Source organism: Bombina bombina, chromosome 8 (assembly GCF_027579735.1).
Source record: "Bombina bombina isolate aBomBom1 chromosome 8, aBomBom1.pri, whole genome shotgun sequence".
NCBI classification, from domain to species: Eukaryota; Metazoa; Chordata; class Amphibia; order Anura; family Bombinatoridae; genus Bombina; species Bombina bombina.
This window is the reverse complement of record NC_069506.1, coordinates 270,963,179-270,978,850: the sequence shown is the minus strand read 5'-3', so window position 1 is coordinate 270,978,850 and position 15,672 is coordinate 270,963,179. Positions and strand designations below refer to the sequence as shown.

The following is a 15,672-nucleotide window of genomic DNA, read 5'->3' as shown; positions in this document are numbered from 1 at the left end:
GCAAAGAGGTCACATTTTCACCTCTTAGCCAATAGCCGTGCGGTAATTCCGGCTTGTCACCCATGGGAGCCGGATTTCCTGCACGGCTATTGGCTAAGAGGAGAAAATGTCACCTCTTAGCAAAACAAATTTTTAGCCATGGGCTGCTGTAGCAGCTAAGAACGGTGATTGATTTAAACAAATAAAGGAGATTTCTACATGAAGTATCTTATACTTCATTAAAGAAAATCCCCTTTATTTGTTTCAATAGAAAATCCTAGCGTTTGTAAAATGCTAGGATTGACTTTCACTTTAAAGAGCAGCAGACCTGGGCACATTTTTTGAAGATTACCAACGACAGCCTGTAGCGGCACATTTGTATATAAGAACACATATTTAAGTAGAACAATACTGTTGTATTTTTAGAGAAAGCAGAGTATAATCCCTGTACCACTGACAAAGCAGCTGGAGAGGTCTCGCATGAAACTGAACAGAATAGCATCTGATGTTGCTATCATCAGACCTAACACCTCCATACAAAGAGATACAGAGGGAAAAAGGACAGAGGATTTGAACAAGCTGAAAGTAAATTCAGTCTCCTTTGATCTGTCAGTGAGTCTATTATGACACCTAAAATAAGGAAAAAGAGAACTCTCTGGAAAATAAATTTTTCAACCATTCTCTTGATGAAACAACAAGAGGCTGTCAGTGTGAGATACTGCTAAATGAAAAGATGATGCATTTACCAAGATAGTGTCCAGGTAAGGAACCACGAAAATTATTACAGATAAGAGCATTCCAAGTACCCTTATAAAAACACGGGACTTAGAAACGATGTCCGTTGACCATAATTGCAACCACAAGGTCCTCCTGGTAAGGACTGCTAATTACATATTTTTGGCATTAATCTTAATGTCAACAACAGTGTCAAAAATAAAAGCATTTGCTGACGTTAAAAGACTTAATTGATTCAGAAACTTCTCAGTAGCAAGTTCATCTGCAAACTGCTCAGAGTAGAGGCTGCAGCAACTCAAGCGATACTAATTTCCTAAAAAGGAAACCTGCTTGCTGAAAAGCATTCCTATAAAAAAAATCTCTAACTTCCTATCCATAGGGTATTTGAAAGAAGTACTATCCTCCAAAGGAATAGTAATACATTCAGCCAGAGCAGAAATAGCCAACAACCTTAGGGATAATTTCCTAATGCTCAATGTTAATAGCAGGTAAAGGAAACATCTTTTTTAAATTTTAAAGATGAATTAAAAGAGATTTCAAGCTTAGACCATTCTTTAGAGAATATTTCAGAGATAGCATCAGGAACTGGGAAAACCTCAGTTGTTTTATAACAGTAGGTTTAAAAATTAAATCCAATTGCTTAATAGAATTATCCTCAGAAACCTTAGGATCCTGAACCACTAAGGTACATAAAACTTCTCTTAAAAGAGAATGAAGATGTTCAAGCAGAATAGAGGATGATTCTGTGGGGCATATTTATCACGCTCCGTATGGAGCTTGATGCCCCGTGTTTCTGGCGAGCCAGCAGGTTCACCAGAAACAGCAGTTATGAAGCAGCGGTCAAAGACCAGGGTCTAAAACATGCAGCTTAACAGACTTAGATCCATTTAAATCAGATACATTAGAGGAGGGATTATCAGAAACTGACGTTTTACTCATACTTTGAAGTGGCATAGCCACCAACATTTCAGACACAGTAGAGTGTACAACAATTTTAAATCCTAGACCGAAATCTGAAAAACTCCCCTGTATAGAACAAACAGAGGGAGGACATATACCTTTAGAAGCAAAAGCAGCCTTCGTCTGATTAGAATGCATTAAATGATTCATACAAGAATTGCAAATATGAGTAGGGGGCATAATATCAACAAGCTTGTAAAAAACACTTAATATTAGCAGGAACATGTTCGGTGGACCTAGCTTCAACCTAACCTTTAAAGTATTGGGGATAGAAATAGTATGCTCCATTATGACAAAAAACTGTCCAAAAATTAAAACTACAGAAAAATACATTGTAGAAAATAATCCAAGCTAAGGAATATAGGCAGGAAAACATAAGTATAGAAGCTTACACCCAAATAAGCAGCTCTTGGCAGTAGTGAAAATCTTACCTCTTCTACCAGATAAGGCCAAAGTAAGCAAAGGAGCCTTAAATATCCACCAAACAGCGGGGAAGGAGAAATAAGCGCTAATCCGAACAAATACTACAGCGCAGAGAAGAAAGACTGATAAGCATGAACCAAGTACTGCTGCACAAACAGGCAAATGCACAAATAGACTAGGTATATTAATTAAATAAACTTTGCACACAAAACAGAAGCGCACTAAAAAGCTGACATGTGCATGTCAGATGAGTGTACTAAATAGACCACACTACATACACGCGTGCACAAAATAAACCGGCATGCAATAGCATGCGAGGTGCGCAGACAAGCCGTTGTGTGTTCAATAATAATGCTTGCGAAAACTACTGTACAGTGCACTATATTCAGAAAGAAACTGAAATACACTATCCTAACCTTAACGCGATCAAAATAACCGATGCATGCTACAAAAAGTAAAACAGGGAGAATATTTTTAAAAAATTAGGGTTCCTGCAGCCCAATTTATATATATATATATATATATCAGCAACAAACCAGGATTTCTTCAAACCAAATAGTACAATTTATTGACATTTCGGGGAATGCAACTCCCCTTCTTCAGAACACAAAACATACACACAAACCGTGTATAAATACAGTGAAAAAACATACAGGTACCTCCTCCTTCCGGTTAGGGTTACACAGTAGGTAGGGGAGCAGAGTTTATATTAAACCGGTAAATCTATTGAATTATTTTCCCTGTAATAGGGTGTTAAATTATATAGTTATAGTATTCCTGTGTAGTAAGAATTAAACCTGTCACTGATGCCTAAACTGAGAGCAAATAACAACTAGAACCTAATTGTACGAGAGTATACAACTTATTAAAAAAGAGAGAGGCTCAGCGAAAATAATAATAAGTAAACTCTGCAACTCTGATGTGGATATAAAGAGGATATTATTCCATACCATTCATACTAATAATCTTTAATGAGAAAAAACTAGGAATAATCATTCATACAAAAGCTTAAGTTAGATTAAAAACACTTAAACCAAGGGGTAATGATAACGTATTTGTGCAAATAATATAGTATTATCGTCAGCCAGCAGAATATGGTAACAAGTAAACTAAGCCCTTACAATCCGAGGGCTAAATTAAAATTACTTCTATATTAATGTATTTAATAACTGCTGGGCTGAGATTGACAAAGATAAATCTATCAATTTAACATGACCTTGGTAAGCAAGTTAAAAGAAACAAGGAGAGCCGAAGCTGCTCCTAGGACCCCTGATGCGGGTTTCACAAAAAAATGCTTCCTCAGAGGGGGTGCGGGCCACTGCTAGTGTACGTTATTTGAGGCTCCATAAGTCCCCCCTCAGAACGTGATAGGAGCCATGTGGAATAATGATGCCTTACTATTGGTTCAAAGATCTGTCATGCAGTGACGTAGTCATATGTAGGTAAGTAATACACCTGATACATGACGTGACTGTGGGCGTGAGGTGTCAAGCGTGATCATAGAAATCCCTCAATGAATCCAAAGCGGACTTGAGTACTAACATCATAAGAGGGTGTGTTTATAAAATGACAACTTGTCGTGTTATGGAATTGATTGGCTGATCATGTTTACAAACATATGTGTCAAAAATAGTATTGACAGCACAAATATTATTGTCTATCGAAAGAAAAAGACTAAAGTGAATATGATTTATTATCTTCAGCCTATCCGCAATCAAATGCTTTATAGTGCAGTAAAATATATGATAGGACACAGACTACCGATATATTATATCTATGCTTCTTAGTAATATTCCTTATAACCATAAGCACATCGAGCTGATTTATGAAAGGCAAAAAGTGGGATCAAGAAATGTTCTTAAATTCATGTTGTGTCAAGATGTTTTATATAATCAGTATTATATGTATAATCAATTGCCATTACTAAATGCTCATATTAACCCCTAGCTTTCACAGCATGAGTAATAATGGTAGGTAGAGATAATCTGGTGGTAAAGCGAGGTGATGGTACCCTTTATTTCCAAATGTTTGTGTTGTTAAAGTCAGATATAGAATGTTATATTGCAGAATATACCATCAGTTATAAGCAGGATCAAATTCATTAGTCTGCTTAGTATAATATGTTAGTAGGTGCATTATGTTAGACCATCAATTCGGACTGAACTAGAAAAGTTATCAATATTATTTGCACAAATACGTTATTTTACCCCTTGGTTTAAGTGTTTTTAATCTATCTTAAGCTTTTGTATGAATGATTATTCCTAGTTTTTTCTCATTAAAGATTATTAGTATGAATGGTATGGAATAATATCCTCTTTATATCCACATCAGAGTTGCAGAGTTTACTTATTATTATTTTCGCTGAGCCTCTCTCTTTTTTTACTAAGTTGTATACTCTCATACAATTAGGTTCTAGTTGTTATTTGCTCTCAGTTTAGGCATCAGCGACAGGTTTAATTCTTACTACACAGGAATACTATAACTATATAATTTAACACCCTATTACAGGGAAAATAATTCAATAGAATTACCTGTTTAATATAAACTCTGCTCCCCCTACCTACTGTGTAACCCTAACAAGTTTATTTTGGGAGAATATACCTAGGGGCTATCCCTGGGTCTAGCCTATTCAGGGGGTATTCCTGAACACTAATTTAAAAAGATCATGGATATCCAAAATGATATGGCTAATCGCCACCAGAAAAGATTACAAGAGCTAAATTCAATCTTTAATGTCAAAACTAGAGAAAATATACCCATAAATGATGAGGAACTGAATAATCTACTGTGCAAACTACACCAAAAACTGCACAAACAATCTAAAAGGTGGTGGAATTGGCATTTCTTTGAAAAATACGCTGAAAAAAATATAATTCCAAGGGGTCTAAGGATGAAGGTTTTTCCGGCTTTCACCCTTAACAATGAAGATCTAGTCAAACAGTGGGAAACTGCACTATCTGAGTGCTCATTAAAGCTTATCCAAATATTAATCAAATATGACAAATTAGAGCTAACAAAACTAGATACTGAAATTGAAGAGTACAATACCCAATTATCCAAATTCAATGATAAAATTGAATATAAAACTAAGTATGATAAATATCAGAAAGAACTGGATAAACTTGAGTTAGAACTCATAGTTACTAAAAAACAGAAATTACAAAGAGATATTGAAGATTTTCAAAGTCAAAAAGTCTATCGCTGGCGCAATAATACAACATTTAGGCGTAGAGATAACAGGTATCTGGTTCAACAAGCCGAAAGTGGCGCTGAAAGCAAATCTGACATTTCTGACAATGACACTGATATCAGTATTGTTAATGAGCCGACAGATAATGCCAATTACACCCCTATAGTGAGACCTAAAACATATAGCACGGTACAATCTGCAACTATTTCCTCCTCTTTTTTATCCAATGCTCCTCAGAAAGTGAATCCCTCCATCACGCAGACCAATCAAACAATATCTCACAACTCCAGAGGGAACAAACGCAAATTCACAGGTCCTGTCAGACAATCCACAAGGAGGAGGGAACTCAGTCCCTTCTCCAAGATAAAGATGAACAATTGAGAATCATTAATCTATCGGACCATATACTTAATTCTGCACACAATTCAGTACTTTCTAGAGGGCTATCTTTTTGTCCAGTTAATTCACTGAATAAGTTTGAGTTAATTAAAGATGTTTGTCTATTCTCTAGGAAACTATTATTGAAAAAGATATATGCCCATAACCCTAATACTCTGAATGCAGAAGATTTGGTCACTGTAGATATTTTACAGGAATTAATGGATAATGACAGATATTTAAACTGATATAACATCATCCGGTTCTCATATGTGGAAATCTAACTTAAAACCTAAGTCTACATATGTCCCCCCCCTTATCTTTATCACCTGAGATACAAGTCTTTTGTAAAATGGTATGCCAAAAATTGAAGAACTGCCTACTTTCAAAACTAAGTATAATTTAACTCTCCCTGAATCACAGGCACTAAAAGAAATTGAATCCTGGCATGACATCATAATAAAACCGTCCGATAATGCCGGAAATATAGTCCTCTGGCCACGTCAGATGTATACTGAGGAAGCCACTAAACAATTATCTAACTCTACCTGTTACAAACAAGTTATTTTTAACCCTCAGAGTTCATATGTGACTCAGTATGATAATCTGGTCCAAAAAGCATGGGAAGATAATATAATTTCTAACTTAGAAAAAAAGTACCTGATAAGGGATAATTCAAAAATAGCAACAATATATTTCTTACCAAAACTACATAAGACTCTAAAATACCACCCGGTAGACTAATTGTTTCCAGGAATGAGAACCTAATAGAAAATGCTAGTAAATTTGTAGACCAAAGACTAAGAGAGAGTACTTAACAACTTTACCCTCCTATATATGTGATACCATGGAGGTACTCCAGATCTTACAGAACATAAAGTTAACAGATGAAATGTGGTTAGTAACAGCTGATGTTGAATCCCTGTATACCAATATCAGACATAAAGATGGAATGGAAGCCAATGAATATTTTCTATAAAATAATAAGTGTGATAATGGGGCACATAATACATTCATAATCCATCTGCTACATTTCATCCTAACCCACAACTTCTTCACATTTAATGACAGATACTATGTACAAATTCAAGATACCGCAATGGGTACAGCCTGTGCTCCAACTTACGCTAATTTATTCTTGGGGCATTGGGAACTTTTTTGTGTATTCTCTGAAGATTTAAAACCATATACTGAACATATACCATTATGGATAAGGTATATTGACGATGTCCTATTTATTTGGGAAGGTACATCCATTGAATTAGATAACTTTATGGCCAGACTAAAAATCAACAACAAGAACATTAAACTAACCTACTCAGCAAGCCAAAAGAAAATCTGTTTTTTAGATCTGACTATATTTAAGAATGATGATGGATTCATCAATACTACATTCTATCAGAAAGAAACAGCCACAAACACACTTCTACACAAATCCAGTGCCCATCCTCCAAATACCTTGAAAGCTATACCCTATGGTGAATTTTTGCGTTTACGTCGTAATTGCTCTAGCACAGACATATACATGACAGAAAGTAATACTCTGATGCAGAGATTGATTACACGAGGATACAGCAAAAAATCTGTCAAGAGAGCTAAATATAAGGCACTAAAAATTAAAAGAGAGGAATTATTAGTCCCTAAGGATAAAATCTCGAGTGAATCCCATCCTAGACTAATAACCATGTACAATCCTCAAATGTCGCAAGTGACCAAAATAATTAATGACCATTGGAAAATACTGCAAAATGATCCGACCCTGAATTCAACAATAGGGGAGAGAATATCAGTAGGATATAAAAGACCTATTAACCTACGAGACAAATTAGTATCCAGTCATTATGTTCGAACTGTAAAGAAGAAAGATACAGATCCAGGAATGTATCCCTGTAGTACATGCTCTGCATGTAAGTATGTATGGAAAACCAAACCCGTAACAGAAAAAACAGGCAAGATATATAAACTAACATCTCGTTTTTCCTGTAGGACGATAGGAGTCATTTACGTACTTTTTTGTTCATGTAAAATAGCATACGTTGGGATGACCACAAGAGAGGTCAGAGTACGTATCCTAGAACATGCCAACAACATTAAGAATGCTACCAGAGATGAGAATAAAGGCAAAAAAATTACATCTGTGCCAAAACATTTTCAATTGCATCATAACAGTACAACGACTGGATTAAAATACACAGTAATCCAAAAAGCATCCTTAGGCATAAGAGGAGGCAATATAGAGAAGACTTTACTAAAAATGGAGTGTAGGTGGATTTATCTACTCAATTCAGTAAAACAGAATGGTATGAATGATTTTAACAATTTTTTTTGTATACATAGAACAAACCACTACAGTGAATTATGTTTCTCCTTGTCTATAATAATTCATGCTTAGCCTCACTTGTAATACACTTGAATTTTCAATTTTGTATCATGACTTTCTCACTAATATAATATTTTATATAAATATTAATTTACATTATCATTATTCAGTTTCACTTGTTGGGTTTTTTATTTTTTAAATGTCACAATCAATCTTACACATAGTCCCTTTCAGGACATTAAGCTATTTGCTCTTTATTTTAATGCTCTTTACTTAAACACTTCTTTTCAGTATATATTATTTGATACATTATACACCTTGTCTATTTTCAAGTTTTACAATCGTAATCACTTTACTTGTTTTTCAAATTGTATATTTTTCAGGAGTAGCTTCTATGATAGTTTTTTCTGTTTTTTCATTAAACATCTACTATTCTTATGGTTTCTACTAGACATTTGTTTCACCTACTTTTCGTTAAAATATGTCCTATTAAACTCTGCCCTCAATTACTATATTGGAAATGAGTTGCCCCCTCATGCCTATTTATTAAGTATAAATTGGCTGACAGCAATATTGAAATAATATTTCACTTTTATAGTTCAGTCCGAATTGGTCTCACATAATGCACCTACTAACATATTATACTAAGCAGACTAATGAATTTGATCCTGCTTATAACTGATGGTATATTCTGAAATATAACATTCTATATCTGACTTTAACAACACAAAAATTTGGAAATAAAGTGTACCATCACATCGCTTTAACACCAGATTATCCCTACCTACCATTATTACTCATGCTGTGAAAGCTAGGGGTTAATATGAGCATTTAGTAATGGCAATTGATTATACATGTCATAATTATATAAAACATCTTGACACAACATGAATTTAAGAACATTTCTTGATCCCACTCTTTGCCTTTCATAAATCAGCTTGATGTGCTTATGGTTATAATGAATATTACTAAGAAGCATAGATATGATAATATATCGGTAGGCTGTGTCCTATCATATATTTTACTGCACTATAAAGCATTTGATTGCGGATAGGCTGAAGATAATAAATCATATTCATTTTAGTCTTTTTCTTTCGATAGACAATAATATTTGTGCTGACTATTTTTGACACATATGTTTGTAAACATGATCAGCCAATAAATTCCATAACACGACAAGTTGTCATTCTATAAACACACCCTCTTATGATGTGAGTACTCAAGTCCGCTTTGGATTCGTTGAGGAATTTCTATGATCACGTCTGACACCTCACGCCCACAGTCACGTCGTGTATCAGGTGTATTACTTACCTACATTTGACTACGTCACTGCGTGACAGATCTTTGAACCAATAGTAAGGAATCATTATTCCACATGGCTCCTATCACGTTCTGAGGGGGGACTTATGGAGCCTCAAATAACGTACACTAGCAGCGGCCCACACCCCCTCTGAGGAAGCGTTTTTTGTGAAACGCGCGTCAGGGGTCCTAGGAGCAGCTTCGGCTCTCCTTGTTTCTTTTAACTTGCTTACCAAGGTCATGTTAAATTGATAGATTTATCTTTGTCAATCTCAGCCCAGCAGTTATAAAATACATTAATATAGAAGTAATTTTAATTTAGCCCTCGGATTGTAAGGGCTTAGTTTACTTGTTACCATATTCTGCTGGCTGACGATAATACTATATTATTTGCAAAAATACGTTATCATTACCCCTTGGTTTAAGTGTTTTTAATCTAACTTAAGCTTTTGTATGAATGATTATTCCTAGTTTTTTCTCATTAAAGATTATTAGTATGAATGGTATGGAATAATATCCACTTTATATCCACATCAGAGTTGCAGAGTTTACTTATTATTTTCGCTGAGCCTCTCTCTCTTTTACTAAGATGTATACTCTCGTACAATTAGGTTCTAGTTGTTACTTCCTCCTTCCTGTCGGAGAAAGCGCCAAATCTACATGATTTCCGGTATAGGTCAGTATGACCCTGGAAGTTTACAACATTCATTTCCGGGTATATTGTGTACCCTCATCACATGTCAAATCTAATCCGGGAGTTTCTCAACTCATCATCCGGTAAACCCACGTGTCAAAAAGCTCACCAATATATTTTACATTATTACATTTTATCCTAAAAATGTGATTCCATATAACTCCTGTTTCACACATTACCAATTCCGTGTGCAGTTTGTCACTATCCGTGTCCTCACATCATTACCGGAAGTTAATGATAATGCATTAAACCTCATAACCAGTGATGCCTGTACCTAAACGATGTAGTTGAATATCAAATCAACAAGTAAGTATGTGGGAAATATCACGTGATAAACAATATATATACACTTTCAAAACAAACAAAATGTTAACAAATAAATTCATATTAAAAAAGAGAGGATTAACAACATTTTCATGCGTCTTCGCCCATGTATTTTTTATAGATCTACAAATCTATCAGTCCATTACAAGTGGTGCAATTTGGGCATCGAAAGCAGCCCTTACGTGTTACCCTCCGGTCCTCATCTGAATAGCACCTGATGGGATCTGAAATGACCAGAAGATCTCTGAGATTCGTGTTACGTCTGTATCCTACCATGAGACTAGTATCCTTGGAAAACGTCAATTTGGGATCAGAAAGTAAAATGTGCCAAAATTCCTTAATGGATTGTCCAACCTTGGAGGTGTTAGGGGCAAAGGTGGTGGTGAAGATAATACTCTTCTCAATATTTTGCTGTTGTGGTTCCTTCTGTAACAGTGAGTCCTGCATCACCTAAGTGGCAATGTAGTGTCCCTTATTGTATTAACAAAATAAGATGCAATGTTTGACGAATATGATGCTTTTGAAATGTGGTGAATTGACTTATACTGTTATATCTCTAGGAGATATGTCTATATATGTAAAAGGACTCTCATATATTATCTGTAGATCTATACAAAATACATGGGCGAAGACACCTGAAAATGTTGTTAATCCTCTCAGTTTTAATATGAATTTATTTGTTAACATTTTGTTTGTTTTGAAATTGTATATATATTGTTTATCACGTGATATTTCCCACATACTTACTTGTTGATTTGATACTCAACGACATCATTTAGGTATAGGCATCACTGGTTACGAGGTTATATGCATAAATACACGTTTTGTATCATTTATAATTGTAACGGAAGTGACGTCATAGCATAGTTCCGGTATGTACGGAACCGGAAATGACGTAACTTCCGGTAATGATGTGCAGACACGGATAGTGACAAACAAAACACGGAATTGGTAATGTGTGAAACAGGAGTTATATGGAATCACATTTTTAGGATAAAATGTAATAATGTAAAATATATTGGTGAGCTGTTTGACACATGGGTTTACCGGATGAGGAGTTTGGAAACTACCAGATTATATTTGACATGTGATGAGGGTACACAATATATCCGGAAGTGAATGTTGTAAACTTCAAGGGTCATACTGACCTATACCGGAAATGATGTAGATTTGGCACTTTCTCCGACAGGAAGAAGGAGGTATCTGTATGTTTTTTCACTGTATTTAAACACAGTTTGTGTGTATGTTTCATGTTCTGAAGAAGGGGAGTTTCATTCCCCGAAACGTCAATAAATTTGACTATTTGGTTTGAAGAAATCCTGGTTTGCTTCTGATTTTGCTGCTGATATTGTATTTACACAGAGGAACCGGGTGGTTGACCCCAGGAGGGCGGATTCACATTGGGATTGTTTTATTTTTATATATACTATATATACTATATATATATATATATATATATATAAAATGCCTGTTACAATAGTCCCCTGGCTACGATGTAAAATACTAAGTGTACCTACTAATAGCCTATAGGCTAAGTGAGTGATCATAATAAACTACATTCTTACCTAATAAGCACCCATACTATTGGACTCACCATCTGCAGAAAAACACTGCTTCCAGTAGACAGCCAATCCAGTGCTGTACGAATGACAACAGAGGATTTTACTATGTGGAGTAGAACGATGATGCAACGGGGGAAACTAGGGACAGGTTCCTAAACATTCCTCTGTCCAAACAGTAGCTCTCTGTGGAAAAAATGGGCCTCATAGAAGAACATCTGGAGCACCTCTATTCTTCACCTTCCTCCTCCTGCGGAGGCAAAAATAAGACTAGTTTCCATTAAGGTGGGAGGGGTTATAAGGGCTCATGTAGTTTTGGGTATCCTGCCTCCTTCTAGTGGACAAGAATATAATTCCCAGGAGTAATGGCTTGTGGACTCACACCACCTTTGTGAAAGAAAATTATTGTATAGCCAATTAGTAAATACTTTCTGTGGTTTTTGTAAAGGTTTTTTTTTTCTAAAACAATTATACAATATTTTCTAATATTTCTAACTGATTTTCATAGGCTCTGGTTGAAATATTTTATCCTAGAGCCTATTTCAGAGATTGCTGGCACAAATCCCTATAAAGTGTAGCATATAATTATGTAATATGTACACATACCAAAGTCAAATACAGAATAAAACCTTCATGTAAACATACTCTTTTAGCTAGGGAAAAAATAAATGCTCGCCCAATCTAAGACGCCATGTTTATTAATGTTAAAGCTTAAAAACTATTTTGGTAAAGAACAGTAGTTGGATTAAAACAAAGCAAAATAATGTGTAACTTCACTATAAATTGATATGGAATGTAGATTCTTAATATGAAACAAAGTACAATATAAAATGCAGCAAGTGATATAATTATAGCTGCTCATCAGTTTTATATTCAGAATCTACATTTTTCTTTTGAGACAATTTTTCTGACACAGCATAACTGCTGCTCTAAACATACTGTAATTTTACCTGTCACATGGAGGCGGCAGATCTGCATTTAAAACAGCCCATGGAAAGCCACAGAAGATCACAGAAAATGCCAGACACCAACCTGACCACCCCATTGTGTGCCCGCAACTGATGGATGCAGAACTAGGCAGTGGTTAAAAGGCAGCAGGCGTGGATACATGAAAAGGTTAACTCACTTCCTGCCAGAAAGGGCTTAGATGCGGGCTGTTGCAATACTTTGTAGCCTCTTTAGCATCCTAGGAGTTAAAGGGTGTGGAGAAACACCCTGGCACACATATATTCTAGTTAATATTCCAATCTGGAAGAAGATATATCTCCGCCTTTTCTAACAGGTAAAGACACGATTTCTGACCCAAGTACAAAGATTCACAACTGCTCAGATTCATATCTCTGTCAACAACTACAATCTTTTTAATTGACTATTTGTGTATTAAAGAAGAAAATAAATCCCAGTACAGAGATGTAGATAAAATGTCCTATGCAGCTTGTAACCAGGGGCACATGAAAAGAAAAAAACACACAAAATAAAAATTAAAGGGACATAAAGCATCTTGTAATAAATTAACATACAACCACAGTGAGAACATTTTCTGAAAATATTAGCATCATGTTTTTCATTGGGCAGATACTATACTTTGCCTTGTTTGGAGGAAGGATACTGGACCTGTTACAGTAGTAGACACGGCTTGCACCTCCCATTTTTGCAAAACGTGCATTTGTTTTGCAGTATCTATTCATATCTTCTCTGCTGAGTCAAGTTAGGGATGTAGATTTGGCGCTTTCTCCGACAGGAAGAAGGAGGTACCTGTATGTTTTTTAACTGTATTTAAAAACGGTTTGTGTGTATGTTTTGTGTTCTGAAGAAGGGGAGTTTCATTCCCTGAAACGTCAATTAATTTGACTATTTGGTTTGAAGAAATCCTGGTTTGCTTCTGATTTTGCTGCTGATATTGTATTTACACAGAGGAACCGGGTGGTTGACCCCAGGAGGGCGGATTCACATTGGGATTGTTTTGTCATAATATGTCTAAAAATCTTCTTTGAGATTTGTGGTGCGCAGCTGCAATTAGAGGCCTTCTAATTACCAAAACCAATGAGAAACCCATGCATGTCTGGTAATTTTGTACACAGGAGATCCTAGAGAAGCTTTTCCAACCTTTTGTCTCATGACTGCACAAGTTGTGTGTTAATAATTGCAATGAGAAACCCTAAGTTTGTGAAAAAGTTAAGGATTTTTTTTATATGATCACATTTAATACACATCTGCCTGCCAACTGGTCACATGGAATATACAAAATGTGCCTAGATTAATACCTTGGGTTGTCTACTTTATAAATCTATATAGTTTCAGGGGTCAATTTTGAGAATTATGCTATTCCCAATGAGCCCTGCACAATTTGCCATAACGTCTCTAAAAATCCTCTATCAAAAGTGTGGTGTGCAGATCATGCAATTAGCAGCCTTCTGATCAACAAAAGCAATGCTAAACCTCTAAATGTTTGCTAATTCTGAACAAAGGGGAGAAGAGCTTTTGAAAACATTTGTCTTATGACTGCACACATTGTGTGTAAATTTCAGTGAGAATGCCAGAATTTGTAAAAAAGTTAACAATTTACTTTTTATATAATTGGATTTTGCAGACATCTGATGGCATCATGGTGTAAAGAAATATGAGAAAATGGACCTAGGGCAATACTTTTACTTGTCTATTTTAAAAATATGTATATAATTTTGTGGGACAAATTTAGAGAATTTGGGCTATTCTGCTATACCAAATGAGTTACCCGTTGCATCATTTTAGAATATGGTATACATAGCTGCAGGTCAAAACCTTGAAATTATAAAAAAAAACAATGCAAAATATATACATGCTGATATAGAGGATGCCAATAAACAATTTTTGAGATTTTTTTCCCTACAGTTAGAAAGCTACAGGTTTTAGGGAACGTGATATTTTATATACTTTTTTTGGGTAAAATTATCATTTCTTAATTCTGTAAATAAATAGCTAGGTGAAACTTACCCACTGAAAGGTCTTTTAAGGACAAAAAACATAATTTATGCTTACCTGATAAATTTATTTCTCTTGTAGTGTATCCAGTCCACGGATCATCCATTACTTGTGGGATATTCTCCTTCCCAACAGGAAGTTGCAAGAGGATCACCCACAGCAGAGCTGCTATATAGCTCCTCCCCCAGCTGTCATATCCAGTCATTCGACCGAAAACAAACAGAGAAAGGAGAAACCATAGGGTGCAGTGGTGACTGTAGTTTAATTAAAATTTAGACCTGCCTTAAAAGGACAGGGCGGGCCATGGACTGGATACACTACAAGAGAAATAAATTTATCAGGTAAGCATAAATTATGTTTTCTCTTGTTAAGTGTATCCAGTCCACGGATCATCCATTGCTTGTGGGATACCAATACCAAAGCTAAAGTACACGGATGATGGGAGGGACAAGGCAGGATTAAGCGGAAGGAACCACTGCCTGAAGAACCTTTCTCCCAAAAACAGCCTCCGAAGAAGCAAAAGTATCAAATTTGTAAAATTTGGAAAAGGTGTGAAGCGAAGACCAAGTCGCGGCCTTGCAAATCTGTTCAACAGAGGCCTCATTTTTAAAGGCCCAGGTGGAAGCCACAGCTCTAGTAGAATGAGCTGTAATGCTTTCAAGGGGCTGCTTTCCAGCAGTCTCATACGCTAGGCGTATTACGCTCCGAAGCCAAAAGGAAAGAGAGGTTGCCAAAGCTTTTTGACCTCTCCTCTGTCCAGAGTAAACGACAAACAGGGAAGATGTTTGACGAAAATCTTTAGTAGCCTGTAAGTAAAACTTCAAGGCACGGACTACGTCCAGATTATGCA

The 15,672-nt window shown here is 35.7% G+C and overlaps 1 protein-coding gene across 1 annotated transcript in view; it reads right to left on the bottom strand.

Moving 5' to 3' along the window:
- The window catches only part of TREH (trehalase), a 92,186-nt gene extending 79,177 nt beyond the window's left edge, over nucleotides 1–13,009 (bottom strand). The window contains exon 1 of the mRNA XM_053690054.1: nucleotides 12,812–13,009. Coding sequence (XP_053546029.1) covers nucleotides 12,812–12,906 — 95 coding nt within the window. The 5' untranslated portion in view covers nucleotides 12,907–13,009. The remainder of the gene's footprint in view (nucleotides 1–12,811) is intronic.
- Nucleotides 13,010–15,672: the final 2,663 nt, after the last annotated feature.